The sequence below is a fragment of the Larus michahellis genome, chromosome 16 (assembly GCF_964199755.1).
Source record: "Larus michahellis chromosome 16, bLarMic1.1, whole genome shotgun sequence".
NCBI classification, from domain to species: Eukaryota; Metazoa; Chordata; class Aves; order Charadriiformes; family Laridae; genus Larus; species Larus michahellis.
Genome location: NC_133911.1, coordinates 2,265,185 through 2,293,042, shown reverse-complemented (window position 1 = coordinate 2,293,042; position 27,858 = coordinate 2,265,185). Strand labels below are relative to the sequence as shown.

At 49.8% G+C, this 27,858-nt stretch overlaps 1 protein-coding gene across 3 annotated transcripts in view; it reads left to right on the top strand.

The window, feature by feature from the left end:
- FBXO42 (F-box protein 42) overlaps positions 1-27,858 on the top strand; it is a 51,645-nt gene that overhangs the window by 9,265 nt on the left and 14,522 nt on the right. The window contains exons 1-4 of one of the 3 annotated variants that reach the window (XM_074560290.1): positions 9,519-9,634; positions 11,074-11,227; positions 11,302-11,748; positions 16,766-16,900. In XM_074560290.1, coding sequence (XP_074416391.1) covers positions 16,795-16,900 — 106 coding nt within the window. In that variant the 5' untranslated portion in view covers positions 9,519-9,634; positions 11,074-11,227; positions 11,302-11,748; positions 16,766-16,794. The other 2 variants (XM_074560288.1, XM_074560289.1) reach the window with 2 other exon arrangements.

Genomic DNA, 27,858 nt, shown 5'->3' with positions numbered 1-27,858 from the left:
AGTTCCTAGAATCACCCTTTCTGCGCCTGGAAAATCCCAGCTAGGGTTGATATTCAGGGGTAAGGGGATCCCACCCCTATCCATAGGGATGGAACGTTGTTGAGCGATTACTGAGATCCCCGAGTTGGAGACGTGGATGTGGAGGCTGGAATTTCTATCAGGGAAACCCAAAGAGCACAGTGCCCTGTGTGTACATGCCCGGCCCATCCAGATTATCTTTAACCTAAGGATAAATGTATTTAATGCCGAGCGTGATTAAACTGGGGGCTCTTTGGCCAACCGTGTGCTTGTGACCTCAAGCAGGACCTAAATAATTAATATATAACAGCTTCTTTCTGGGGCGTTAGTGCTTATCGGGCCAGATTTCAACAGGTTTTAAGCAACTTAAGCTGGTTTAAGGGGAATAACGCCGTCAAACGAGACTAGAAAGTCTCCAAATCCCATTTGTTCTGGATGCATTCGGGGGGTTTTGTCGGCTGTTGGAGATCTCGGCTTGTTTAGCAGCGTTCTGCAGGGATATCTCCCCAACTGTACGCTAACAACAAGTATATAAAATATTTGCTACCTAGGTCTGTATTCCTGTATAAATCCAGAATAAACCTCAGGTTTTTTTTCTTCCTCGTTTTCAGTGCTTTCATTCTGTAGGAAGATAGATTAGGCAGGATTTATTTTTAGGTTGCTGTGCCGTTGGGGCAATAAATCTCACTGCATAATGTTATCTTACTACTTTGGGGTTTTTTGTTTGTTTTTTTTTTTTTTCTGAAAACTTAGAATAAAAATGAGCAGGAATGTGAAATAGCTGAGGGTCAGCTCGCCGTTGTCAGGGTGGGAGGGATTTCTGGTAACTCTCTAAACCTTTTTGTTACGACCGTATCAATTAAAATCCAGCTGTAATCGTGCTGTTTCGTTCCGGTATGGTGCGGGTTATATGGCACTGTAAAGTGAAGACCTGTGATTTTGAGTGAGTCTCTATAAAAGCATTGGTTTATCAGGCGAAACACGTGGCAGGGGGGTAGTACTGAAAGGTGTGTATTTTAATGTTCATGCTTGCAGCTGGAATTTAGGAAACCTTTATTTTCACGGGTGAAGTTAGGTCTTGTACGAAAGAAAAAGAAAAAAAAAAAAAACCAAAACAAAACCCACCACACCAATTTCCTGTCGAAAGGCGACTAAAGGGAAAAGCTTGTGCTTCAAAGAACTCGGAATTGCCTGTTTTGCAGGGCTGAGAAGAAAAGCCTGGCGCAGGTGTCCCCGAGGTCCCGCTCCTCCGCCTGGGCGCCGTGCTCCAGGGCAGCGCAAGGCAGGATATTGCTCATCGTTCCGTTTCCCGGGGGCTTTGTGTTCTTTTTCTTGACTAAAACCTGCTTTTTTTTTTTTATTATTATTTTCCAGCATTGAATTTCTCTAGCAGTTGATTTTTCAAATGGATCGGCTCTAACTGGTGCAAGTTTTGAGGGGCTGGCGTCGTCTTATTTAATGGTGTTTAGCCATACACCAAATCCCATGGCTCCCACAGACCCTTTGCTCCCTGTGCTCTCGCTGTCAGAAAATAATGTGCTTCTACCTAGGAAATAGTCCTTTATTTTTCCTCTTATATCGCTAGAAAAGGGCTCAGGGCTTCTGTAGGGCAACTGATAGCAGCAAAAACCAAACTGGAGGCGGGGACGCTGCCATTGAAGTGGCACGGCTGCATGAGAGAAACAAAATATCATGCAAAAATGCAAAAATAATCCTTCCCAGTACAAATAGGATTTTTTGTTTTGTTTTTTTTTTTTCAAGGAAGCAGCCCAAGACTTATTATTAAACGTGTCTGTCTGATGGAATAGGCTCTTTTTTTTTTTTTTTTTTTTTTTAAACTGGGCAAAAGAATAAGCCTAAAAGGTCTAAATGTCTCCCTAAATGCTACCCTGCCGTGCCGATGGGGCTGTTGACAAGCAGAATAAGCAGTTGCATAGTATGAGGAAGAGTCTGGAGTGCGTTAGAGGCAGTTGCTGTCTTCCACCCCTAAATTAACGCCGATTGCCAAGTGCAATTAATTGTTCTGTTCTGCAGAGTCCCTTTCTCCTTCCAGCCGCGGCTGGGTCCTTTCACACACCTTCAGGTTTTTTTTTGGTTTTTTTTTTTTCCCCCCGGGTGAGAACCTAGCTTCTACGCTTATGTTTTGGGAGAGAGAATTTTTCGGTGGCATGTGAAAATGAGCATTCCCTTATGACTAATGTGCTCTGACTCAGTACTATTACACAGCCTCTTATTTTCATTCAAGATCTTTCCCTTGGAGGCTTTTTTTTTTTTCCTCCTAAAATCAGTTGAGATTTATTTTTTTTTTTTTTTTTTTAAAAAAAACCAAACACAAAAAACAAACCCAGGTCAAAAACCCTGCGGGATCAGGCACTTCTTAAACCAGCTGAGAGTGGCGGAGAAGAGGAGGTAGCTCGGGATGGGAACCACTGATGCCACCCATGCCTGTGAACTGGGGTCGGTGGGACTGGGAGAGGTGCCTGCAGGTAGGAAAAACCTTCCTGGGGCGAGGGGGGGTTTGCGGGAGCCGGCTGCTGGCTGCCTGGTGTCGCTACCAGCCTTCCAGAAATCCTTCAACCCGGTGGGTTTTTTCCCCCCCCACCTCCCTGCATTTAATATTCCTCATCTTGTTTGTTCCGCTGCAGCGGATAATTAACTTTAGCGGAATAAATAGCAGGTTCTTCAATAATTTCGGAAGGGGGGGGAGAGAGGGAAAATTGAAGTGCTCTGAAAGGAGGAAAAGACTTATAAAATGTTTTGCCAGCTGGCAGAGACACAGCTTTTAGGAAGGGCCAGGCAAATTTGATCAGGGCTGGCAGAGCTCTGCTTCGATTGCCCTTCTAGCGTTTCTTTACGTGTTATTTTAAGCGGTTGCGATCCCTCCTTGGTAGGGCTTTAGGCTAATTTCTGAATGCCGTAAAACATTTCTGTTGCTGGAATAGAGGGCAATTCTTCCAGAGCAGGAGGGCTGTAGGGCGCAAAAATGCAGTATGATGCATCAAGGGGCTTGTGTTGGCCTTCGCAGCAGTCGATCCAAGCAGAAAGTGATTCCTGGATCCGTCCGGGCAAGTTAATTGAATTGCAGGTACTTTTGGACGAGACACGACTGCTTAAATCCCTTTCCTGCGGCTTTTTGAGTGCTCGGAGATTAATTTTAGCCTGCGTACAAACCGAAGCTCGGTTCAATGCGAGCAGAGAGCCAGCATGAGTGAGAAAGCACCTACTGCATCCCCCCGAAATGCAAACAGGACAGAAACGCTCCCTTCTGCTCATGGAATAACTAGTCAAAACACCGGCATGGGATTTTCTCTTGTGGATCTGCTGGATAATTGGTAATAGAAGCTGGCTGGGGTGTGTTAGCTCCCTATTACCAACTGCCCGGCTTTCTTTAGCCTTTTCCCTTTTTTTTTTTTTGATGTTGGCGCAGGGTTATAGGAAGGGCTTTTTCTGCTTTACAGTCCGGGGGTGGTTATTCCCAGCCCGCTGTTCCCGTGCCGTAAAAGCAAAAGCTGCATCCAGGGCAGGTCAAGCTTGAAGGGTTATTTTGACGGCAGTGTGCCTTTTGGGAGTTGAGTTTATTGCTAGTCTTGTTTTCCTGAAGAAAAATGACATGGCGTGGGTGTGAAAGCTTGGAGGACGGTTATTTCTTACCCTCAAACGTTTAGAAATCGAGGAGCTAGCAAAGCGAATGCATTTGAATATTTATAATATTGTCAAGTGGTGTGGTTAAGAACAGCCAAAACTCGGTGCAGCTTCTCCATCCCCAGATCTGCGCAAGCACGTGCTATTGGGAGGCATCGAGGGGTTTCCCTGCTCCTCCTGCCTCTTTAAAACGGGCCTCAGAGATGCTTCTCTAACCCCCGAGCTCTTTTGTGCCTTGTGATTAACTTGCTGTCGTGTGTTCTTCCCGAGCCTGCTCCAGAGGATCCAAACTGGGATTTAATAACTGGAAAAAGCCCCTTGCTAGCCAGGCGTGCGTTCCTGCACTTCTCAGCTGACTTCCTCCAGCAGGTTTTGGACGTTATTTAAAGGGTAAATAAAAGCTGTTGGGGAAACACATAATCTTTGCTTCTAAACCTTAGTAACACAACAGATGTCTTGTGCGAACCTGTCGAGCCGAGGCTTATGTTCGCCGTTGTCACCCGCAGGTGTCCCATCGTACCTGACCTGGATGCAAATGCACTCCTCTTTGGTTTTCTAACACGTTTTCAGGGTGTGAAACGCCTTCCGCTCGGCCAGGGTAGATGTGCCGTGCTCTGTTTTTCCCAAGCCCCGAGAGGTAGGGACCGACCCTCCTTGCTCCGGCAAAACCGCATCCCCAGGTTGGAGTCCCGGCAGCCTTTGGCTTCCTGCCACGGCCTGTCGAGATGGAAATCACCACACGCTTCACGACGATAGATGTTTTCGCTTGGAAAAGACCCAACCCTCTGGTTTTTAATTTATTTATTTTTTTAGTGCAGCTCTGCCTTTTTTTTTTTTTTTTTTTTTAGTTTTCCATTTCTTAATCTTTGGGAATTGGCGTATTATCTGCTGCGTAATGCAGTTTGGCGGCGGCAGCGCTTTAGTGTCAAAGCGGTTGGGTTTCAGCCTTTCTCTGTCATAACATTGACTCGTGAGAAGGATTTCTGACACGGGGAAAACATGCGGAGCATCTGTTAGGAATGGTAACTCTTAAGTTTAATTTTGACGTGGTTTCTACCGAAGATTGACAGCCCCGTGGATTTTCTGAAGCTGCTTCATCAGGGAACCTGACAAAAGTGGAGAGTAACGCTGTCGAACGTCATTTTTCTGAGCATAAATTAGTTGTCATGGCAAGCTTTTCCGCTCCACGTCTCCGCCGTCTGCTATTCCCGTGGCTCTTCGGCTTGGTCTGTGCCGGGATGGGAAAACCCTGGGTTTAGCTGGGGAAAGCAGTAGAGTTTGCATTGCTGGAAGCTTATAACAACTACGTTTATTCCTGATAGCTAGGTAACTTAAATTCCTTCCAGACATGTTTTCTGCAATACTGAGAGTTTGGTAAAAATAGGATGCTATATTTTATGACCAACACGGTGCAAGGGACTTGTATTTAAATACATAGTGGGCAAAAAGCTGTGTCTGTTCTTCCCTCTTGAGGAGCAGGTTTGGTTCCTGGGCTCTCTGCAGGTGGGATTTGTCCCATGGAATTTATCGATCCGTGTCCCATCGTCCCGGTCGATCTGGGACCTGGGGATGGCTGGGCAGTTCTGCCTCGTGGTGTCGGGGAAAAACTCACGCTGAGCGATGTAAGAGTTGAGAGCTTGCTCTGGTTTGGGTCCTTCATTGCAACCTGCTGTGCTGGAAGAGATAAAAAGGGAATTAGCAATGGCAGTTTCTGGAAAAGAAAGTCCCTGGGTCATCCTCATGAGTTATATTGGTTTGAGCTGTCGGTGCAGGAATAATCACGGAGCAGTTGCATCCCTTGGTCTTTCTACCCAGCGGCGTTGGAAGGAAAAACTCTCACTGCTCTCCCCAAAACAGGTCCGCTGCTTCCTAGGAAATAGGGTCCAGGGATTTGTTTTGCAGCAACGAGCATGGGTTTAACTGCAAACCGTGCCAACTGGCCGAACGGGACCCAGCGGCTCGTTAAAGTGGATTTATTTCATGATGTATTTCTGTCATCGGGACGTTACCTTATACTTAGGATGTTCTGAATAGCTGGAGATACAATATGTGATACTCCAGCCTTTCAGCAGCAGTAAATCCTGTGGGGGTTTTTCTTTCCTCACCTACTGCCGGTAAGAACTGTGTGCAAGTACTTAATGAAAAAAAAAAAAAAAAAAAAAAAAGGAAAAAAGGGGGGTGTTAAGGGAAAATGGGACAGGGATTATTTTTCCCTTTTTCCCCCCTGCGTGCCGCTGAGAAGTTGCTCGGGGTAAAGCAGGCTCGCTGGCAAAACTGGTTTCACGGGGGAGGAGGGGCTGCAGAGCTGTCGCTTCCCTCCTGTCTTGCCTGGCGTTGCTCCGGATTCGGTGGGGATCCCTTTCCCCCACCGGTGCGGTGGCATCACACCTTCTGCACCCAACAACAGGGCTTCAGGAGGCTGCAATTCCTCCAGCGGGTTTATTTGTTTTCTCTCTCTGGTACCGTCTGTAGGCGATGGTGGGGCTGAGAGCGATGAGAGGTGAAGAAGTGGCCTGGGAAAACGCTGCACCGATGGAAAACAGCTCATTCCTGTGTGCAGCCTGCTTCAAAGCTTTGCAAAAACCACGTCCACAACTTATTTGCTGGGGTAGAGCTTGATGCGGAGGCATTTCTGATGCTATTAATTTTCTTTGTGACCTTACCATCGTCTCTTTTTTTTTTTTCCCCCCATGAAGCTGTGAAGTGGAATGCCATGGCCAGTTCCTCGGACAGTGAAGATGACGGTTTCATGGCTGTGGATCCAGAAGACGCTGTGGTCGAAGGGACGATGGAGCAAGACGAGGAGCCGCATGCTGAGCTGGAGGTCGAGGAGACCAGGCACAACAGATCGATGTTGGAGCTCCCAGAAGAGGTTTTGGAATATATCCTCTCCTTCCTTTCACCGTATCAGGAGCACAAAACTGCTGCCCTTGTCTGCAAACAGTGGTATCGACTAATCAAAGGTACACGCAGCTGTAGTGAGAGTGCATTTTTTTTCTAATTGTGGGAACACAGATTCATATCCCAGCTGCTCTTCGCTTTGCTTTGGCCTCACCTGTGGTTTTCCCCTTTTAACTCAAACATTGGACTTCTGCAAAATGCTGGAGCCCCTCTGCTGTGAGGACAGGCTGAGAGAGCTGGGGGGGTTCAGTCCGGAGAAGAGAAGGCTCTGGGGAGACCTTGGAGCCCCTCCCAGTCCCTAAAGGGGCTCCAGGAAAGCTGGGGAGGGACTCTAGAGCAGGGAGGGGAGCCATGGGACGAGGGGGAACGGTTTTAAACTGAAAGAGGGGAGATTTAGATGAGATCTGAGGAAGAAATTCTTTCCTGTGAGGGTGGTGAGGCCCTGGCCCAGGTTGCCCAGAGAAGCTGTGGCTGCCCCATCCCTGGAGGGGTTCAAGGCCAGGTTGGCCGGGGCTTGGAGCAGCCTGGGCTGGTGGGAGGTGTCCCTGCCCAGGGCAGGGGGGTTGGAACTGGATGGTCTTTAAGGTCCCTTCCAACCCAAACCAGTCTATGTTTTTATGATTCTATGAAAAATAGCTATGGGTCAGTAGCTTTGCTGAAGGCGTCGCTAATAATGGTGCAGAATTGAGCCCCTCAGCCTCTTGTACTTGACGAGTGAAATCCAAAACCTCCACTTATGCTGCTTTCAGATGCTCCCCGCGCGCTGCTGACGTGCAGCGCTGTTGACCTCGCATTCAGGCTTCCTTTCCACCCCACAGCATTCCCCCGTTGCCGGTGTCCCGTGTCTAATGTGGCTGTAATTGTGCTTCGTTTGCGTCTTGCTCAGTAATTAACGTTCCCAAAGCTTACGCTTTCGGCTGGAAACAAAACCGTGTCTGGTTCTTACAGCTGTGCTCAAGATAAGTGGGATATAAAATCTACATTAATATAGATCTACATATTCAGACTTCCTGAAAGAGTAGCCCAGAGATACAGATACTTCACTTTGCCTCCGTGCGGCATTAATTCTGAAGCCTTATGGGGATATTTTAATGCTAGATATATACGCTACAACAACTAGGTAGGTAAAGTTTGGACAAGGACACAAGCGAAGCTCTTCCCTTCGGTAATTTTTCAATACCTTGGATGATTTCTCTTACGTTTCTGTTGGGGACACACATTTTGATTGCAAGCTTCATTCAAAAAACGGGCAGTTTAAGAGGAGACCACAGTTAAATCTGTAGGAAATGAGGCACGCTGCTGCACCAGGGTAACTTGTTTCTTCTGGAAAATGCAGAGCGGGCGTCAGGTGAGAAACACCTTTGGCAGACGCGTGGGGCGATGTCTAATTTGCGGACTCCTCCGCGCATGTGAAAGCATTGCTTGGATTCCAGGCACTTTCTGCCTTGCCCAGAGTTTAACAGGCTGGAGGTTAAAAAAACCACAGATACTTCAGAAGCAAGCATTGCACAAAATTCCTCTTTTTGCATAAGTTTGGGGCAGCAGCAGCCTGTGCCCCTGGTGAAAGGGGTTGGTTTTTTTCAAGTGTCCGCGGCCCTTGGGCGCGCTTTCTCACGGGTCCTTGTTCCTGGCGCGGCCTTAAGCGCTGCAGAGGATGCAGCTGGAACGACCAAGCACCTGGTGATTCACCCCAAAAGAGTCTGTGGGAAACATTCCTGGAGCGCAGGGGAGGGATGAGCAGCCCGAGGCGCGACGTGGCATCGGAGTGAGTTGTCCGTGTCTCAGGGGATGAGTGGTGCTGAGCAGACGTGCCATTTTTGCAGCAATTATAGCAAAAAAAAAAAAAAGGGGGGGGGGGGAAGCGTAATGGCTAACCTGCTGGCCACGCAGCAGAGGGGTCACTCGAGGTAAACACTCGATTTGTTTTCTCCTGGTTAATTTTTCCTGTTTGTCAGGATACATCTGCCATGAAATCCTATAGTTCGGATTGCATTTCCCGCGTGATTCTTGGCGACCAGCTGCTTCAGGACCCCGAGAATTCTTTTTTTCTTTTTTTTTAAAAAAAAAAAAAAAAAAGCCCAACAACAAACTTCCTGCTTTATATCCCAGAGTGTGATTTCTTGCTGGAGGTGTTCCTGGCACGGGGCTTTCAGTAAGCAAATCCTTGGGAAGAAATCTTAGCAGGTTGCGGCATCCTCAGCGCGAGGGCTGCCGTAGTAACGGCAGCGGATCATCATCAGATGCCACCGAGCATCTGCTGAGCCGCTGCAGTCATAGATCTTCACCGGACCTTTTTTCTTTTCCCCCTGGGGATCAGTGTCTGGCCCCTCTCAGCACAAACGCAGACACACGTACTCCATACGCAGAATTAATTGCGGCTCTGAGGCTGCCCGCCTCCGCGGAGGAGCCGTTGTCGGCCAGATCTGCTCCCTCGCATGGCTCAGGAGGAATATTTTCACCTAAGACACACGCTGAATTTTATCACTGATGCCTCCTCTCGTATTTATTGTAGGTTCCTGTGCGGTAGCTGCATGCACGCTCTTAAAAATTCATTATTGCACATTATTTATCCTCTAAGGTCCATTAAGGGAAGGGCAGCTGCAGCTCCGGGGGGGGGCGATTAGGGGACAGCAGGTTTGTGTTGCAGCAGAGAAGGCTGGAAATGAGCTCCGGGAAGGCATGACACGTGCTTACCTTTCACAAAGGCTTCGCTTTACCCAGCTAGAGCTGGCAGATATTGGAAACGTAGTGAATCAGTTCAGTGAACGTTGCTGATTTCCCCATTCGCAGCGTCCCTATTCTTTATTCTCTTTAATCCTCTGACTCTCCACCAGCGTGTTTATAATCTAAATACAGGGGTTCTTTATAATTGCTGTCACTTGTGCAACTGGGCAGGCACAGTTTGTTCCTAACGTGCCCCAAATTTTGCTGACACCTTGTTTTTTATTTTCCCTAGGTGTGGCCCATCAGTGTTATCACGGCTTTATCAAAGCAGTGCAAGAAGGAAATATTCAGTGGGAGAGTCGCACTTACCCCTACCCTGGAACCCCCATCACCCAGCGCTTCTCGCACAGTAAGTAGCTGCTGGGAAAAGCTCCGCTCGCCCCTTTTCAGCTCTGATTTGCAAAGGAAAGCTGGAACACGAGGGGTTTGCGCTGCGTCGCTTGGGATCTAGCCATGCGGCGCGTGCCTGTCACCCGCTCGGCGTAACGCGCAGCTCTGCCAGCACAAGCACTTTGCACAAAAACAGGGATTCAGCAGCTGCTCGTCGTGGTTATTGGCTCGTTGCTCCTAGGAAATGTTAATGGAGCTCGGGTGGGATTTTCGCGTTCTGGTTTTGCGCGTTTTACACACAGATTTCTTCCACAGCCGCCCTTAGAGTCTGAGCTTTGTGTTCCCTTCGATAGAAACCTCACTTAGCCCCTAGACTTAAGTCTTTACCGTCACAGCCAATGAGTTTGCGCGTCCGCAGCGCTCGGGGGTATACGCTGGCTGCTTTTCCAGCAGATCATCTTCTACATCAGTGAGTAAGACAATTTGGAGGAGGCTGAGTGTGGCTTGCTTCAAAATAAACACAGACCTGCACGTGAGAAGCATTGAGGCAAGCGTATTTGCTGATGGAAGTAAGCGATGCAGTCGACGCTTCGTGTAGGGGTGAATTTTTGCCCCGCTTCCAAGTTACTGGAAGAAAAAGCAGAGAAAGCATTCCCGTTGAGGGAAAGATTCTTAAATAAAACTTGTTATTTGTCGTGCAATAGCATCTAGCTGCCTCAGCCTGCTCCGCCAGGCGACGTAGTTGAATATGACAAAAATTCAGTCCTTGCGGCTTCGTCGCTGGGTCTGAGCCCTCCAGGAGGCGCTTCTTCCAGGCAGCAGATTTCGTTTTTCTAAAGGTAAATAACCGTGGTGTAAGCTGCGCGATTCCAAGAGCAAGCAAGCGTCAAATTTTCGTATTCCGTAGTAGTAATTTATGAAGCAACCGATGCACAGCCTCCTGCCAAGACAAGTCCAGGAGACGCTGCAGGAAGTTTGGGTGAAGTCATTGCGCTCTTCAGAGATTTCCTTGTCCTCCTATAGAATCGAAAAGGCACCACCGTTCAGAGCTCGTTTTTATTAAAGTGCTTATTAATGACTTGTAGATTTGCATATATTTTCCCCTCGGTTTTTGCAGCCTTTTTGCACCTGGGGAGCTTTAAGGCTAGCTACAAATTACCCCGAAGAAGACCCAAATATTGCACCGAGGATGGCGGTGCGCGATGTAATTTATTCTGCTGCCCTCCGGGGGCTTTCTCGGAGCGTGCTGCTGTTATACTCCTTCCAAAATGAGTTGTTTTACTAAAGCCGCTGCCCTCGGAGCATGTAATCTGTATTAGCCTCGCTATTTGACAGTGTCCTGGGCTCTGGTCAGCCCTCGGTCGCTACAGAAGCGTTATTAATGCATTTTATGCGCAGAAAGCTAATCTGGATTAACTTGTTTGCTGACTTAAACTGATTTTTTTTTTTTTTTCCAAGCGGTTCTCCAGATCTACGATATCCCTACAACAAAGCGTTGCGTGTTGGTGGGTGGATTCCAGTATTAAAACCGAAGCTACGAATCACTAAAAGCAAAAATTCAAACCCAACCTGTAAACCTACGACCTAAAATACTAACATGGGGGGAACCAAGGTGAAGTAAGAACAGGAGGTTTGGGGAAGGGGGAAAGTGCGGGAGGACTCACAAACCCCCTTTATTTTTTTTAGGAGTGAGGGATTTGCCAGGTTTTGTGGGAAGGCGTCATCAGCCAGGCGTGAGTCATTTGAAGCCAACAGGCAACGGTAACGGGAGTCAAAGAAGTGGCTGGGCTATCTCCCTTCCAGGATTTATTAGAAATATCCCAGAAATGCTCAAAAGGACAAGTCAGAGGATATGAAATAGTTAGAGGTCACTGTGTCTTCTATCATTTCTGAAGGGAGTAACGGAGAAGCTGTTTGATAAGGAATGATTAATGGAAGTTGCTCTCGTCTCACGGGGAGTGGAGCGTTTGGCAAGGTCTTTGATCACATACCTGGGTGAGCTGGAGCTTTTCGGAAGGATTTGATTGAAGCTGCAGAACATCATGCCGTATCAATAATGCTGGTTTTAAGGTGTAAACGTACGGGCTTACTGGAAGAAATACTTCACGCGGAGGTTTTTGAGCTGAACACCAGGTATGAGGTTTGCAGGAGTCATTGAATTCTTTCTTCGCCCTAACATATGAGCCCACAAATATCATAGCAGGGCCGTGACTCATGCGGTTAAATAACTGGCCGCAATCAGAAAGCCATGTCAGAAGGCGCAGGAATGCAGAAACGGAAAAGCAGCGGAGGAATGCCGACCGTTGTGCCAGAAATATTGATCCTTTGATGGAAGAGTGACTAATTTTAAATACGGAATTTTTTATTATTTTTTTTTTCCGTGCAGTCTGGGGAGCATGGCACCACCATGATGACTAATTAAAGCAATTTTGTGGGTTTACCCTGAGAGGCGAGGGAGAGGTAAAAGCTGGAATGTTGTTTGTTTTACAGGACGGGCTGCTTTTCCACCAGAGCTACAGCTCTTCATATCGCCCAGCTTTGCTCAATATAGCGCTGCCTGGTGCCTGCACTGAGTCCCGGGACTGCAAAGAACGGGGAAAATAGAGTTTTTAGAGAATAAAGGGATAGACGTGGGACTTTCTTTCCCCCCAAAGACGTGGAGGCAGTTGCAGAGCTGAGCTTTCCGAGGGCTGGTGCATTTTTTTTATCGTGCCGCAACTTGCGGCGTAGTTGGTGTAAACATCTGTAGCAGCCAGCGGGACCGGGCGCTTTCATCTGCAACCTTGCCTCCTCGGCGCCGCCGTCCCGCCGGCTCTCCAGCCCAGGGCGGTCAGGCCCGGAGAGGTTTCCTCCAAAAAAATACCCCAGCCCCGCGCTGGGGGAAGCGGTGGCAGCAGCTCAAGGTACGATGTTTGCAGCATCGGCTTGCCGGGGCGCTCCTGAGAACGCCGACGCCAAGGGCTGTCAGCCTTTAACCATAAAACTGCGGGGTTTGTTGTTTTTTTTTTTGAGCCGAGGGTTGCGTAGCAATGAGATTTCAATAGCCAAGCTGGATTTTTTTTCCCCCCCTCTTTCCAATGGGGAATATAACCTTTGAACTTGGATGGGTTACCTTATTTGATGTACTCAAAAGTTTAAGAAGTCAATGCCCTTTAATTATTGCAAAGGGCATTCAGCGTTCCCTTCCCAGTTGATCTTTTATTTCTGTTTTCTCGCGCTTCGGGTGAAAAGTCTGATGCTTTGCTGTGCCGCACAGAGGGGGAAACAGGAAGGCGCTCAAAGCAAACTGGCTCCGCGGTCACTTTGGGTATCGGGGTATTATTCTCTCCATTTCCAGTTACAAAGATACGCCGTCTCTGCAACAGTGAAGCTCGGGGGGACACTGAATTTACTGGGACTTAAAAAAAAAAAAAAAAAAAAAAAAAACCAAACAAAAAAAACCCTAAAAATCCATCTGGTGCTTCCCACCCAAAAAAGAGCTAAAGGTCCCGGGGACTCACACCCTCCTCCCCTGATTTATTCTACACCTTTGCAAGTGAAAGCTGGAGTTTTCCCTTGTGCTTTTTCTCTTTCCCCCAAACTGATCCGTCTCCCTCGGCTTCAGAAGCTTTGAACGGCTTGCTAAGAAGAAGTAGGAAAGAACAGTTTAAATTCTTTTGGTCTGGGATTAAAATACATGCCGCCGTGGTGCCTGTCTGGCTGGCCTGGTTTTTAAATCCAAATAGAGGAGAAGAATGCTGCCACCTCCCCTCAAAAATAATAAACGAGCTGTGCTGTTGTGTGAAGGCCCGTGCTTGCCAAGGGCTTGGCGTGGGGAGGAGGTAAGAGGCTCTTGACCTGTCATGGTTGAGGTAGCGATTAGATTTCTAAGGAAATCAAACCTTTCGAGAAAGGTGAAGTAGAAAAACCGCGGCGTTGCTTTGCGCCAGGCTTTAGTTGCACGTGTTTATGGGGGGAAAGCGCTGGCTGATGCCTTCCTGGGTGGAGGTGACGTCACCGCCTACAAAGGATTTTGCTGTGTAAAAATTATATAGGGTCAAAGCTTTAAGGAGTAAGTAAATCTATAAAAATGCTCTTAATCGTTATTTCTTCCTGGATGCCATGCCAGGTAAAGCCGCTACACCACTATTTCTGTATCGTCCATCCCAGGCAGAGCTCCGATGCGATGTGCCATGGCGTGTAGGTGTGTATTATAGTCGTTTGGCGAGACGTGGGTTGAGATGAAGACAAGTTCAGTTGCACGTAAGGACGGCGTGTGGACACGGATGGGGAGAGCTGGGTGGTCTTCCCCTACGAGCACCATTGCCCTCATGCATCCCCGTGTCTCCAGCCCCCCATTCCCGCTGTGTGGTCAGCAAAGCACCCCGGGCTTGTCCCTAAAAGCCAAGGGCACGAGGGCTGCTGGCTTTTCAATAGGGGATCTGCATGACAAGCCCCAGGTCAGACAATGGGACCCTCGGCAAAGGCCACCGGGCGTCACCGCGTCCCCCCGCTGAGCCATGGTATTGTCTGCGGGTGCTTGAATGCGCCGGTTTACGGCGTTGCGATTCATTCGGAGCGGGCGAGATGAATATCGCTGGCGTGTGTATGGGTGGGCTGCATTAAAGAGCTCTTTCACGCTGGAAATCCGTACCTCCAGCCTGCAAAACCAGGGCTGCGGGCTTGGATCGTTGGAAACCAGGGACGTGCTTGTACTGGTCCAGAGCGAAGCTGGAAGCGGGGACGACTTCGCGTGGGGATTTGCTCTGAATTGTTTTCTTTTGCTACCAAAAGTAGGTTATCAGCCCTTCACTCCAGACGCTCCTTTTTCAAGTCTCTCTTTTTTTTTTTTTTTAATAGCCTTTATGTCAGTAGGAGCTCTGGAGCAGTCCTGCGTCCCGTCAGGTCAGCTCGTGTCAGTCTATTTTTATTTTTTAACTGGTGAACAGCAGCGTACGACGTGTGATGGAGAGAGGGAGGGAAGGAAGGGTGCAGCTCGCACCCCTGCCGTGCGTCTACCTCTGCTTTTGCTTCAGCACGGAATAAATACTGCTGCTTTTTGTCAAAGTGCGCAGTACTCGCGTGCTAATCCTTCATCTTGTCGCTGGTTATTTACGACGGCACGTGGTCCTCAACCTGGAGACGCTCCGTGGAGGGGCTCCTGCAGGATCATAAGTGCTTCTCACTCCGTCTCGGCCCCAGGGCCAGATGCTGCCCTGCGCCACGCTCTGGCCCGCCTGAACTTTGACTTTTCCTCTTGCTTTTCGTGTTAAGCAATATATATCGCTTGTCATGGCGGGGGCGATGACTCCTGCTCCCTCCGAGCCCTGGCTGGTACCTTTTGGTGTTCCCAGAGCATAAAACACCGCGGCTTTCTACTATGAACTGGCTCATGTCTGCGTGGGTATGATTTAGTGTGGGTTTTCCCCCTGGCTAGACTTGATAATATAAGCTCAAGGAATCGCCAGGGAGGCCTTGCTCGTGTTGAAAGGCGTGATATTAGGTTTTTATTCCTTTTTTTTTTGAGGGTGCTTGTGCATGAAGTTGGGCTTTACAGGGGAGATGCCTCGGTTCTGGGTGGGATTCGGGCGGCGAGTTCTTTTTGAGGCAGCGCCAGGACGATGTCTGGTCCCTTTTTGTAAGGAAATCGGGTACTTCTGTCTCTGTCTAAATAGAGCCAGGTCGGAGCCTGCTGCTCTCCTGGCTGCTGCTAAGGGACTGCACACAGGATTTCGTGTTTTGGGACCATCCATATGTGCGATGCTGAGTTCCTGGTGTCTGGAGACCATTAAACATGTCCTGGGAGATGCAATAACTAACAGAACAACACCCCACCAGACAGATCAAGGCTTCAAAACCAAGCTTGTCCTTTTTGCCAGCTACGCCATACGCCTTTTTTTGCTAAAGCTCTAGGGGAGGGGAAGAAAGGGAAGAATTTTACCAAAAAAAACCAAGAATTGAGATTGTTTTTTTTCAGCCCGTGTCAGGTCAAGGGAGGATGGAATTTCAAACACGTTGCCGTCGCGGGCAGGTCAGTGGAGCAGACGGCAGGCACCCGGCCGATGGGTGCGGATGCAGATGAACCTGCTGCCCCATCGCCCAGCCCAGGAGCTGGAGTCACCTTCGCTCCTCAGTTCCCTGCTTGCAACCGTAGGATCTGGTGGGAGTTTGTCTGTCAAAGCTGCCGCCGAAGGATGAGCTTGCTCTTCCAGCATCGCCATCCGGCGCTCATCCCCACTCCTCCCGAGTTAGGCAAGACGTGGAGGAGATGCCTTGCCTCGCAGGGATCTCGAGAAGGTGAAAGGCAAGCGGTTGTTTACGAAGTCAACGGGTCTAGTTGCGTTTGAGGAGGCAAATGCAGAAATTGGGAAACCCTCTTTGTAATTGCAGGGGTTTAGCTTTCTGAAAGCGTTTGAATCTTGCTCGTCCTCCACGTCAGAGAAGCCGAGCAAGTCCTGGCTGCTCTAGCTTAGGTTTAATTTACTTCTTGTCGGAGGTGCCCAGGTACCACAGCACATCATCCGCCAAATGTTTGCGTATTTGATTATTTTTTTTTTTTGCTGCGGAGTTTGGTTTGGGGCCAAAAGCTCTGTATTTCCCCGGCTACCTTTGAGGGGTTGTCAAGCGTCGTGTTGCCTCCCCGTTCCCCTTCTCGCCGCCTGATCCTTTCCCCTAAGATGCCAAGGGGCTGCTCGCCTGAGATCCCCGTGTTTCAGTGGTGCTTTTTTGTGGTGAGACAGGATGAAATACTGTCAGCTTTGGAAAAAGAGAATAAGCGACCAGGTCTAGGTAAGACGGGCCAGTTTCTCAGTCTAATTTGGCAACCCTATAAACCATCCCAACTGGCTTAGAGAAGGTAAGTGTGCTGAGCACGTTAATCGTAGCTAATCTAATTAACTACGAGCTTCTGCAGCCTTCTTTGCACTTTCAGGGGCAGCTCCGCTTAAGGGAATAATCGTCTCGGAAGGTTCTTGCTGGAGAAATCGTCTTGGAAGGTTCTTGCTGGAGATTTACGGTGGTCAGGGACACCCCTAAGCTGGCCCATGGTTTTATGGAAGTTGGGGCAGCCTGTCTGCTTCCTCCCAGGAAAGGGAAAGAAAATGATCTTTTTTTCACCCAAAAGCCTGAAGGTCAGAGACTCGGCTAATCTCTGTGTTTGCCTTTTTCCTAGGTGCGTGTTACTATGACGCCAACCAGTCGATGTACGTGTTCGGCGGCTGCACGCAGAGCAGTTGTAACGCCGCTTTCAACGACCTCTGGAGACTTGACCTGAACAGCAAGGAGTGGATCCGGCCCCTGGCATCAGGTGAGAGGTGGCAGATGTGCAATTCCACCCCCCCACACACACACGCTTCATCAAAACTCACCTTGTCCCCGGGGCTGGCTGCTCTGATTCGGTATTTCCCCACGTGTTTTATCATTATCTGACCAGTTTTCAGGTTTGTTTTTTTTTTTTTGGCCGCAGAAGATGCGTGTTCTCGTGCTGAGTTGTTTCTCTTTGCCTGGAGCAGCTTCCCGGTGCTGGTTCGTGCCACGCGGGATGAGTGACACTCACCCGCGCTCACGAGAGGCTGCGTTGATAAAAGCTGTTGTCCCAGAGCTGAGATTTTTATTTTATTTTTGAATAACTTTAGTAGCTGCCACTTCAGGTATTTTGAGGAGTGGAGGAGACATGCCCATGCGGGCTACCCACGGCAAGCCGGAGAGCGTGGGAAAACAGGTACATTCCTGCAGTCCACACGCTCGGAGCAGGGCAGGAAGACACCACAGATGATTGCCCACGCTGCTTTTTGTACTCAAAATGTCACATACAGCACGCTCGTTTTCCTTATATTTTTGAAATAACTTGGAGAAAGGCAGAAGAATTGGGGGAAGCTCTTGTGGCGGGGGGAAAGTCAGTATTAAACTCGCCATTTCAGCAAAAGCTTAAAATTTAACCAGGAGTAGGAAGAAGAAAAGGAGCTCAGCATCCACCGAGGGCTCCTTGCTGACTTGTCTGCTCGGGTGCAGGCTGCCCCTGACCCTGCTTCCTGTGCTCGAAGTATTGTGGATTACTCGGTTATTGTTTAAAGTCGTGTTTTCTTGTCTGATACTTTTCTTTCTTATACGAAGTCCTCCAAAATCCACATGGTTCTGCGTACTGGTGTGATCTGGGAATCGGTCGGATGTCATTTTTTTGAAGCGTTAACTTCAAAAATGACTGTGGTGGTGAAGAACTGTTTCTTTCAAAGTAGAGGCATTTGTAGATTCAGGCCGAAAGAAAACGGCGCTACAAATCCAAGCAGCACAACAAGTTGAAAAGGAGGCCTATAGTCAAAAGCCGGCAAGCCCAATCTGCTAGAGATTTCGGAAAGTTTTGTAACAGAGATGTCGGACTAGGGAGCCGGATACCACGCTTTAATAATCCTACAAAATTCAAACTTTCAGCCTATATAGAAGGCCTGAAGAGAAAGGAAGTGAAATATGTTCAGCAGCTGATTTGTGATCTGCCGCTAAGTTGGAAGCAAAAGTTTTATACAAATTAGAATAATGGTAATATGCAGAATTCATTGTTAACAGATAAAAATAACGTTACACTTGGTGCTTGATGACCGCTGGCTGGCTATCGGTCTGCGCAACTCTTAATATTTTGATTTTTGCATCTGCGCACCCAACCGTGTGACGCCTACAGGTGAGAATTGAGCAGTCGTGGCCTTAAAACAGAGGAAGGAAACAAACGACAGTCTACACGCACGCGGAAAGCGGCTCTCGCTCTTCCTCCTTCCCCGCCGTAGCGCTCTCCCTCTGCTCAGGGGTGGAGAAAGAGGCCACGGGTAGCATAAACAGGATGCCGGGCGATGCGGACCTCTGCTCTGACCCAGGACATCTATTCTTGCAGCCCAGCGAGTTCTTCCGTCGGCTTGAACGCGGGGCACGACTCGGCACTCGCGTTAACGGCTCCAGCCGCCGGCACCCAGCTCCCCATCTCAGTCACCCCCTTGGTATTTCGCAAAGTCAAAATTCCCACTGCCTTACTAACAAATAACGCTTTTAAAAGAACGAGTCCTGTGGGAATATGTGTCAGAGTTAAGTCCCATGGGAAGATCCCCCGAGGAAATATTTCGGCATGCTGTCATGAGCGCGTGTAGCGAGATGGGATCGCAACTGAAACTTCAGGCAGTCTCACCGAACAGAGCGCGCTCTTGTTCCTCGCTCTGCAGAGGAGATGAGTCACCCCGCGCTTGTGCCGGTGGTGGTTTCTTACACGTAACTGCTTTCTTTTTTTTTTTATTTTTATTATTTTGATGCCCTTAACCAGAGGGTTGGCACCCGCTGCCTGGGAAAGAATAGTGACTGGAGGGGGCAAAAGCAGAGGGCGCTTTGAACCTCGGCAGTCAGGCGTAAATAAGGCAGGAGAGAGACTTTTATTAATTTTTTTTTATTTTTTTTTAAAGAAGAGCTGACGTTGATTGATTAACGCTCGGCGTGTCTGCAGGCTAATTGCTCGTGGAGGTGAGGAGGAGTTCCCACCCCTGGCTCTAGAGGGTAGGTCTCGCTCCAGAATAAGACGGCAGTTTTTCCGCAAGGCCGGTTCTTGCTCGGAAAGGTTTGATCACGCTCTACTTGTGCCCTCATTAAGCATGGGCATCTTAGCTAATGAGACTTGAGTGGAGCTACCTGAAGGGAACGGGAGCGTGGTGCCAGGGCTGTGCTAAATGCCTTGGACACGGCTCAGGTTCATCCCTTCCCCCTCTCTGAAGGGCTTTTCCAGGAGAAAACACCCTTTTTTTCATTGTTGTTGTTGTTGTTGTTTTGCTCGTACCTGTTTTCGTTTGGGTTTTCTTACTTGCAGGCATTGGATGACATCAGAGCTGGGTAATTCATCTCCAGCCTGAGCTGCTGCGCTTCATCGAGGAGTAAATATTTAGCCTTCAAAGAAATAATTGGCCCACATTTCGTCTTTCTTTAGTCTCAGGGAGACGGAGGAGGGAGATAATTGCTTCCAAAACCCCTGATTTTTCAGGTTTCAAAGTTGTTTTTTTTTTTTTTTTTTTTTTGCTTAGATCTAAAACAATGGCATTGGCTTTCTACTTATTAGGCTGGTGCCGAACGAGAGAGTTAATGCCTAGCTTTTACGTAGCGCTTTTCACTGGTGGGGCTTAACGCTTTACAAAGGAGGGTGGAAGGCAGCAGCAGGATCTCCGTTTTAGGAACGTGAACAGGAATGCCTCTCAACTCTTCTCCCTCCAGCTCTTCTGGCCACTTGGGAGCTACTTTCCACCCCCTTCGCTCCCACACACACGAGTCGTGCTGGAGCAGGAGGGGAGTGATAATTAATGGCCTGTATTGCGTGGGAAGCCTGCAGTGTTATGCCAGGGTAGGTGGTCCCTGGGAGGCAGGTGCCTTTCTCCATGTGATGAGGATGCTTTCTTTGCCTTTATTTGCGTAATTAATCTGGGCACTTCTTTGACTCGTAGCCTGCCTGCACAGAGGAGAGCCCGATGGAGGACTGGAGGTGGTTTACGCTGGAGTCTGTTTATCCAGCTAGAGGCGAGGGTTCGTCTCGACTCCTCTGTAACTCAAGCTGCAGCACGCCGCTCTTGCAGCCAGGGCATGGGCAGGATGACTTTGGTGGCAACAGTCCTCCAGTGCTCCCCAAAAACGAGCTCTCGTGCAGCCGAAACAGCCAGGAAAGAAACCAAACCCCATTTGAAATGGGGACTCCCAGGATTTAATGCAATGGGTAACGCAGGAGCTGCAGGGGTTCCCCTGGTGAGGGCTTTGGCAGGGTGTTGCTGACACCCGGAGTTGGCTACCCCAGGATTCAGCACTGGATCTGCCGCGCCGGTGGCAGGGAAGGTCTGTCCCGTTTCCGTGAAACACTCTTGATGAGATCCCTTCCATCAATGTGCAATGAAAACTGCTGACAGGTCCTGGGAGGGGCTGCCTCAGCCGCCAGCACTGACCCAGGCCCTTTACCGTCCTCTGTGGCTCCTCTTCGTGTCATCCTCAGGCTGCAGCGGATAATTTCTAGGCAGAATTGAGAGCGTATCCCCAGGCAGTTATCCTTCTGGCCTGCCTGTGCTATTTCAGACCGTGTGTGTCTGCAGACTTTCTCCCTTCCTGTATTTGTGAGTTTATATTCCTCAGGAGCCCTGCACTTGGCCTCCGTCTGCCAGAACCGGACACTAAACTTGGGAAATACCTTTTTTTAAATCGGAGAGAAAAATGATGGTACTTTTGCCCATGCTCCCAGGGGCTTATGGGACAGTGGTGGAAAGGCTTTCTTTTTAAAATCGAGCCTTTTATTGTGTTTATAAAGTAAGGAATGACAACCTAAAGACCAGGTCTTCGCAGGGAGAGGAATGCCAGCTGAAGTCCTACGGGGTCTGTGCATCATCCCTGTTGTTTCTGCTTTATTGTCCTCAGCCAAGTGTGATTCCCCCCCCACCATCTTCCCAACGGCTACCTGGGAATACGAGAGAGCTGGAAAGACCCCAGTCCCCCCCGCCTTGATGCATTGTGTTCTCCCACTGCCGGGCCGTGATATCCTGCTCTGATATCAGGGAATTCAGGAGACTCACGGCTCCGCTTTTCCTGTTTGCTGCGACAAGGCTCGCCGTGCGGCCAGCCCTGCGTCCACCCTTCCGTCGGGGGCGGGGGGGGGGATAAAACTCCCCAGAACTTGTTTCCTGGTGGGTTTGTCTCCCTGCAGTCATGCTGCGTTCGTTTTTGCTGGGGAGACGGGAAGGCTTCTCATCTGTTTTCTCGAGATTTTCAGAGTAAGAACAGGCTTGGAGGCAAAACTTGTTCGTTAGGTGCTCTGATTTTCTTTGTCCGTGTTCGCAGCATCAATCATCACAGCAGCCACATCGGAGCAGCTGATCCTGCCTGTGTCTTACTGCTTCAGCCTGAAAATGAGTAGAGACCGTCAGCCCAAAGTTTGCTCTTAAAACCTTCTGGGTAGCTTTAACGCAACGCAGTAAATGTGCAAAAAAAACCCAACAAAACCTCTCCCACGTCAGTTCTTCTTGGCTCCGTTCTTCCCCCAGGTCCCCTCCGTGCTTTGAGTGGGAGCTGCTGGAATTTGAGGATCAGGTTTTTTCCCCTTGAGAGCCGAGGGGAAGGTGCCTTTGATGGTGTTGTGTCAACAAAACGAACAGCCCAAAGGAGGTAGGAGAGACTCTGCTGTCACCTGCCCGAGGGGGTTGTATCAGATGTGGTCCCCGTGCGGTGGGAGGCTCTCAAGGCTGAGCGCGCCAGAAACCTGCCCGTTAGTCGTCAAGAGCAAGCGGAGCAGTTTGCCTTTGACGAAGCTGCGCGAAAACCTTGCCCTGGGCAAAAAAAAAATAATAAAAATAAAATAAGAGCCCTGTTTTCATCATCTTGTAGAAAACGGTGGCGAGTTTTGAAAGCAGTCGGTGAAGGTTCGTAATGCCGGTCCCCATCCGGGGTGGGCTTCCTTGCTCAGCGCCTCCTGGGTGATGCGAGCTTTGTGGGGCCGAAAGGAGACGTGAGCAAGGAGGTTTGCAGGGAGGGGACGCGGTGGTGCGGCCGAGAGCCTGCAGACACCCAGCTCTCTGCGCCCGCAAATCCGTGTGACGCCTTCGCGCGTGGTGTAAATAACTTGCAGGACCTCGCGGCTGCCGGGCGGTCCGAGCGATCGGTGGGATTTCTGAAGAGTAAATAGTCGTTATAGTGAAAACCATCTCGTGTTTGGATTTAAAACCCGCTGTACCCGAAGGTGTCCTGAGATTGTGCGGATTGTTCAGTCCTTCGTTGTGTTTTGCATCTTCTTTTTTCCGCATAGCGGTAACCAGGTGAGACTCGTTACTGAAATACTCTGCCCTGGCCCCATATTGCAATTCTCCTGCTTCCGTTGCAGAGTGACTTGCCTCGCGGTAACGTAGTGAGCGATCTAAGACACATCCTTCCTTTGGGGGTTCAAAAAACCCTGCAAAATCCTCACCCGACCGTGCCAGTAGCCTCTCTAGAGCAGCATTTCTCAGTCTGTGGACTGCTGCCAGTCCCCGAGCCACCAGAAGGGAGCTTGCGAGACGTTTCTTAGCAAAACGAAACACCTTCCCCCGTACACAGGGAAAGCAACCAAGGGAAGCAGGTTTTGAAAATAAGCTTTCAAAATTTAGCCCAACTCGTCTCCCCTTACAGCCCCGGCGGGGAGGCTGCAAAATGGCCTTCGTGTACCCCCGCGTTTTGGAATTCAGTGCAGTGTTGAACGGCAGCTGAACTGTTTAATTGAAGGCGTGCCTAATTTTTTTAATAAAATCTGGGGATCACCTTGAGCACGCTGACACCCTGTCGTAGCTGCTGGCCTCCTGGGAATCAAAAGGAGTGAAAAGCTGATGCCTGGCACAGGATAAGGTCTCTAATTTTGACCTCGGCTACTGTCTGCGGGTGTCTGATACTTCAAAGTCGGATCAGGTTAATGAAACGGATGGAAATCCGTCGCTGTATGTACGGTGTCTTTCTGCTGTCGTAGTATTGAGTGCAGCCTGGAAGAGTGGAAAGCTTTTTCTCCGGCCCTTTTCCTGATCTGGTTTGTTTCTTCCTCGTTGCCCTTTGAGTTCAGTAGCAGTAGGGCGTATTCCTGCCCTCGCAGAGCTAAAACTTTCCGCGTTATCATCGAAAAAATCCCTGACTTTCCCACCACGATCAAAATGCTCTTGGAGCCCTCAAGCCCGGAGTGACTTGACCCCGTCGGAAACTCAGCCTTCATTCTGGTGAGTCTGCTGCCTGACCAGAGTTTGCTTATCACCCCGCTCATTTCTGCCCTTCTGAAACAAAACCACAACTTTCCGGGCTTCCTTCTATGCCGTCCTTTGGGATGGACGCCGTTGCGGCACGGGCTGCTTGCGATTGCTTTCTCTGATTTAAATATATGGAGGTTTTTTCCCCTCTTCGGGCCCACAGGTTTCCAAGGGGATGAGTAACGGCTCCTGCAAAGTGCCTCTGACAGCCATATCCTCCAGCCCGGTGTTGTCCTGTCGGGCTGGGAACGACAAGGAGCGCTGAAGGGTAAAGCCTTTCTGAAATTTAAGCTACGATGCAGAAATAAAAAGGCAAAATGCATCTTTTGAAGAAGAATCCTGGTGACCAGAGAAATCTAGCTGGGGGTACGCATAGAAATGCCGCGTGCAGGCACGCCGGGCAGTAGCCTGCCGCTCCCAGGTGAAAACCGCGTCTGTACAAACCTTAGAACATTTATTTCTATTGCAGAACACGACTTTGCAGGGAGGGCGCAGGCAGCTGGGCTTGCTGCCTTTAGAAACGGCAAGCTACGCCCTGCTCTCCAAAGGCAGCAATATCCTTGAATATAGACCTTAAACTTCTTTATTGCCTTTCCAGAGAGCAAGCCCGGAGCTTGTTTAGCAGGCTCTGAGCTGCGGCTCCGTGGAGCTCAGGTGTTTCTCGGTGCCTTTCGGTCCCTCGGTTCGTCTGCGCGAGACAGACAGGAGGCTAATTTGTTCCTTTTCTTCGCTTGGGTGGTTTCGAAAAACGTCTCTAATGAAATTTGTGTTATTAAATACGAAATATTTCAGGGGCGAGAGATGAAAAACTGACAGGTGAAGGATGCTTTTTTGTTTGTTTGTTTGTTTTTTTTTCCAAAAGCGATGATTTCTCATTGGGAAAACACTGCTTGTGCGTGGAGCGCTGTTTTCCAGGAGATTAATCCGTCGCTGTTTGGGTTCTATAGGATTGCTCTGCGACGGTAATTAGTTGCCTAATCTGGGTTTAGGTTTACAACACACATCTACCCTCCCTTTGATTTGCCAGGCCCTGTCCTCTTCGGTTCACGTGGCCTCTTCGGTTCATGTGGCCTCTCCGGCTGTTTGCATTTAACCTCTGGAAGCTTTTCTTGTTGTCTGGCTCCGTCGTCTCCTGAATCGCGCTCATCCAGCCTCGCTGCTTTTGTGCGGGTAGATCTCCCCCCTCGGGATGAACACCCTGCCGCCACCGACCCAGCAGCATCACGTGAATTAGACCAGGGACGCAGAGGTAGAAAATGCACTCAAATTGGGCACGGATCTGCTGTTTGCAAGGATCTGTCCTGCGAACGCCTTCGGCGAACCAGGCAGGAAAAGCCGAAAGACTCCCTTCTTCTTCCCGGGAGCCTGTACGGCTCCTGGAGGCTTTCTGCTTGGGAATCTGCTCCCTACAAAAAAAGCCGCCTGCTTGGAGAGAGCAGCTTCAGAAGTAAAGCCCTTAAACTCTCCAGCTGGTCTGCGTGATGGGAAGTGGAGGTGGGCTACTGGGCTACTGGTACCAGGGCGAAAAATACACCTGCGCCTCCTGTTCTTGAGCACTGCATCTGAAAACCATCTCGCTGCGTGGCTTTCTCCGTTCCTCCCTGCCCCGATCCTGCAGCCTGCCCCTTTCCCCAGCTGGCGCTGAGTAAGTTATCCTTATGGATGCACCCGAGCCGGGTTCCCGTAACATTTCCAAATACTCCCTAGATCCGCCGAGGTCACGAAGTCACTGCATAACTTCGTTCCTCTCTTACAGCTTGAGGGTGGGGGACAGAGTCTGTTTGGCAATTAAAATAAGGAGTGACTGCTCCTCACCTTATCCGCAGGGACAGCGGGATGCCGCTGCCGTCGCCTCTCCGGCGTGGCAGGAATGTGGCGCCAGAGGCGGGCAGGAATCGCTTTGAAGAAGCCAACCCGCCCGCACACAGAGGTGGGAACGGGCCCAGGACTGGAGGCCGGCGGCGGCAGAGCTGGCTCACATCGCCTCTGCCCGAGGGAGCGCTGAGCTTGCTTGTGATGGGGGTGAGCTCCTGGCTCGTCCCGTTGGTGATGTTGGGTGAGTTGGCTCTGCTGGAGCCGTGTGGCATCGGATGAAATGGCTCCGTCTGCTTCCTTTTGCTGGGTAGATGCTCCATAGCCAAGGGATGGCTAAATGAGCCATCGCGGTGGTGCTGAGACTTGGTAGAGGCGGTTTAATATCAGCAAGCCAAAGCAACTGGTGATTTCTCTCTCCCGTTCCCAGCTCTCAGTGCGTCGCAATAGTCGGAAGTTGGGCCAATTTTCGTCTTCAGATGGAACTCGGAGAGGGAAAAACAGTCCCCGCTGTGGGAAATTCGCTCGTCAGAGCAATGGCTTGCCTGCTTTCATCAGCAGGTCAGAGAGGCTTGTCTCTCTGACCGTGGCACTTCCGCAGGGAAAGATGCTTTACCCCTTGGATGCCCTCCTGTCCTGCCTTGGACAGCTTGGCCGGACGTGGGGGGAATATGGAGGGGAAAATGCACCAGAGGAGGCTGAGAGAGAAGTGGCTTGAAGGGATGTTCTAAGTGATGACTCTTTATCAGGGAGTGGAGCAGTAGGATGAGGGGGAACGGTTTTAAACTGAAAGAGGGGAGATTTAGATGAGCTATTAGGAAGAAATTCTTTGCTGTGAGGGTGGTGAGCTTCTGGCCCAGGTTGCCCAGAGAAGCTGTGGCTGCCCCATCCCTGGAGGGGTTCAAGGCCAGGTTGGCCGGGGCTTGGAGCAGCCTGGGCTGGTGGGAGGTGTCCCTGCCCAGGGCAGGGGGTGGCACTGGGTGGGCTTTAAAGTCCCTTCCCACCCAAACCATTCTGCGATTCTATGATCTGGTTTTCCTCTTGCCTCAGTACAGGTCCGGGGACTTACGGTTCTCTTTAAGGCAAGGGAAGAGCTGAGCATCTGTCTGTTGGTGCAGAAATGGAGTCAGGCAGGAGGAGATGCCGTGCATCTGTTCATCCTTGAGCCCATGAGTTCTCTGGTTCTCTTTCGGCGAGATATTTGCCATTGAAGGCCTGGGGCTCTGTGTAGGCTGCGATTAAGACAGCCCTGAAAAAGGGGAGCTGGTTGTCCTTTCCCTTCCCCGTCGCACTCACAGCTCGCTGGCTCTCCCCCCTTCTTGCTCCTGTTGGAAAGGAGACACGCGGCTGGTCAGAAGAGCTGCCAGGAGTTTCCCAGGAGCGCTTGCTCAAATGGGAGCTGGCAACCTTGCCGCGGTAAAACCAGGAACCCTGCGCATCTAATAGAGCCGGAGACTTGACAAGGAATGGTTTTGGTGATGCTCTCATTTCTTGGAAGATGAGAAGAAGAGGGATTTATTCAGGATTTTAAATCCGCCTGTACGGCATTCGTCTCTCTAGAAGCTTTCTTGTGTCTCTCTGCATGGCGCAGCCCTTCTTAAGATGCTATCGGCGTGGATCGAGCGGAAAGGCATGAAAAATAGCGTGTTGCTTTAACCTTGTCGCATTGAGGTTCTCAGAGAGAAGCTCCCTGAGCACAGATCCCTCCAGAGATTAACGGAGGAATTTTTCCCACTATTGCCTTTATCGGCCTCCGGGATGGATACAGAGAATTTTTAGCTCCATACCCATTTGCGGCGACGCATAAAGGTAACCTGGAGCAGGGCCGGGGCTGGCGGTGGAGGGCTGGCTGATGCACGGCGCTTTTCTTCGTCGCCAGTAGTACGCGCTCATTTTAAACACGACCCCGGGCCATCTGAAAATACCGCTGACAAAACATGCTGTATACCAAAATTGGGGAAAACTATTTGCAGCCCTGTTGGTAAATAAAAAGTCCGTGATTTTGCAAAAATAGGTTTCCTGGGGTTGGGAGTCCTTATATAGACAAATAAGTAGTTGTGTCTCGGTGGTGGTGCTGAGCACCCGGTAGCTCCCGATGAGTTTGGAAACTTCTGGAGGTCTCACCCATCTGAGATTTGGGTACCTGCCGTTGAAAGGATGAGTGGAAGTCTCTCTCCTGCGGTATTCCTTCCTGCACCTTGGAAAGCCGGTGCTGGGAGAACAATTTGCTTTTTAATGGTCTCAAAGCTCAGGCCTGTAATCTTTCAAACCGGTACTTCCCTAAGCAGAAGTTAGGGTTGGTTTTCCCCCCCCGCCGCCCCGTAAGGGGTTTTTTTTTTTTTTTTCCTTTCAGGGGTCTGACTTTTTCCTGACGCTTGATTTCACAGCCCGGCGGAGAATTTAATTTCTTGCCGCTATCTGCTCGTCCGACTTTGGCTGAGCGGAGCCGAGGTATTTGCGAGCTGTCGGGAGGCTGCGAGAGCAGCCAAGGCATCTGTGAAACCTTCAATTTTATTTCCATATCAGGAAAAAAAAAAGGCTTAAAAATATGCAAACGGGCGCCCCAGCCACACATACTGGTTGTTTACGTTGGTGTTGTCTCAGATATAATTAATGCGTTGCAGCAGAGAGGAAGCTGATAGCCTGACCCGGCTCCTGCCCCGGGCTGGTGCCGTCATCCCAGACGCCGCCCTGGGCGAGAGGC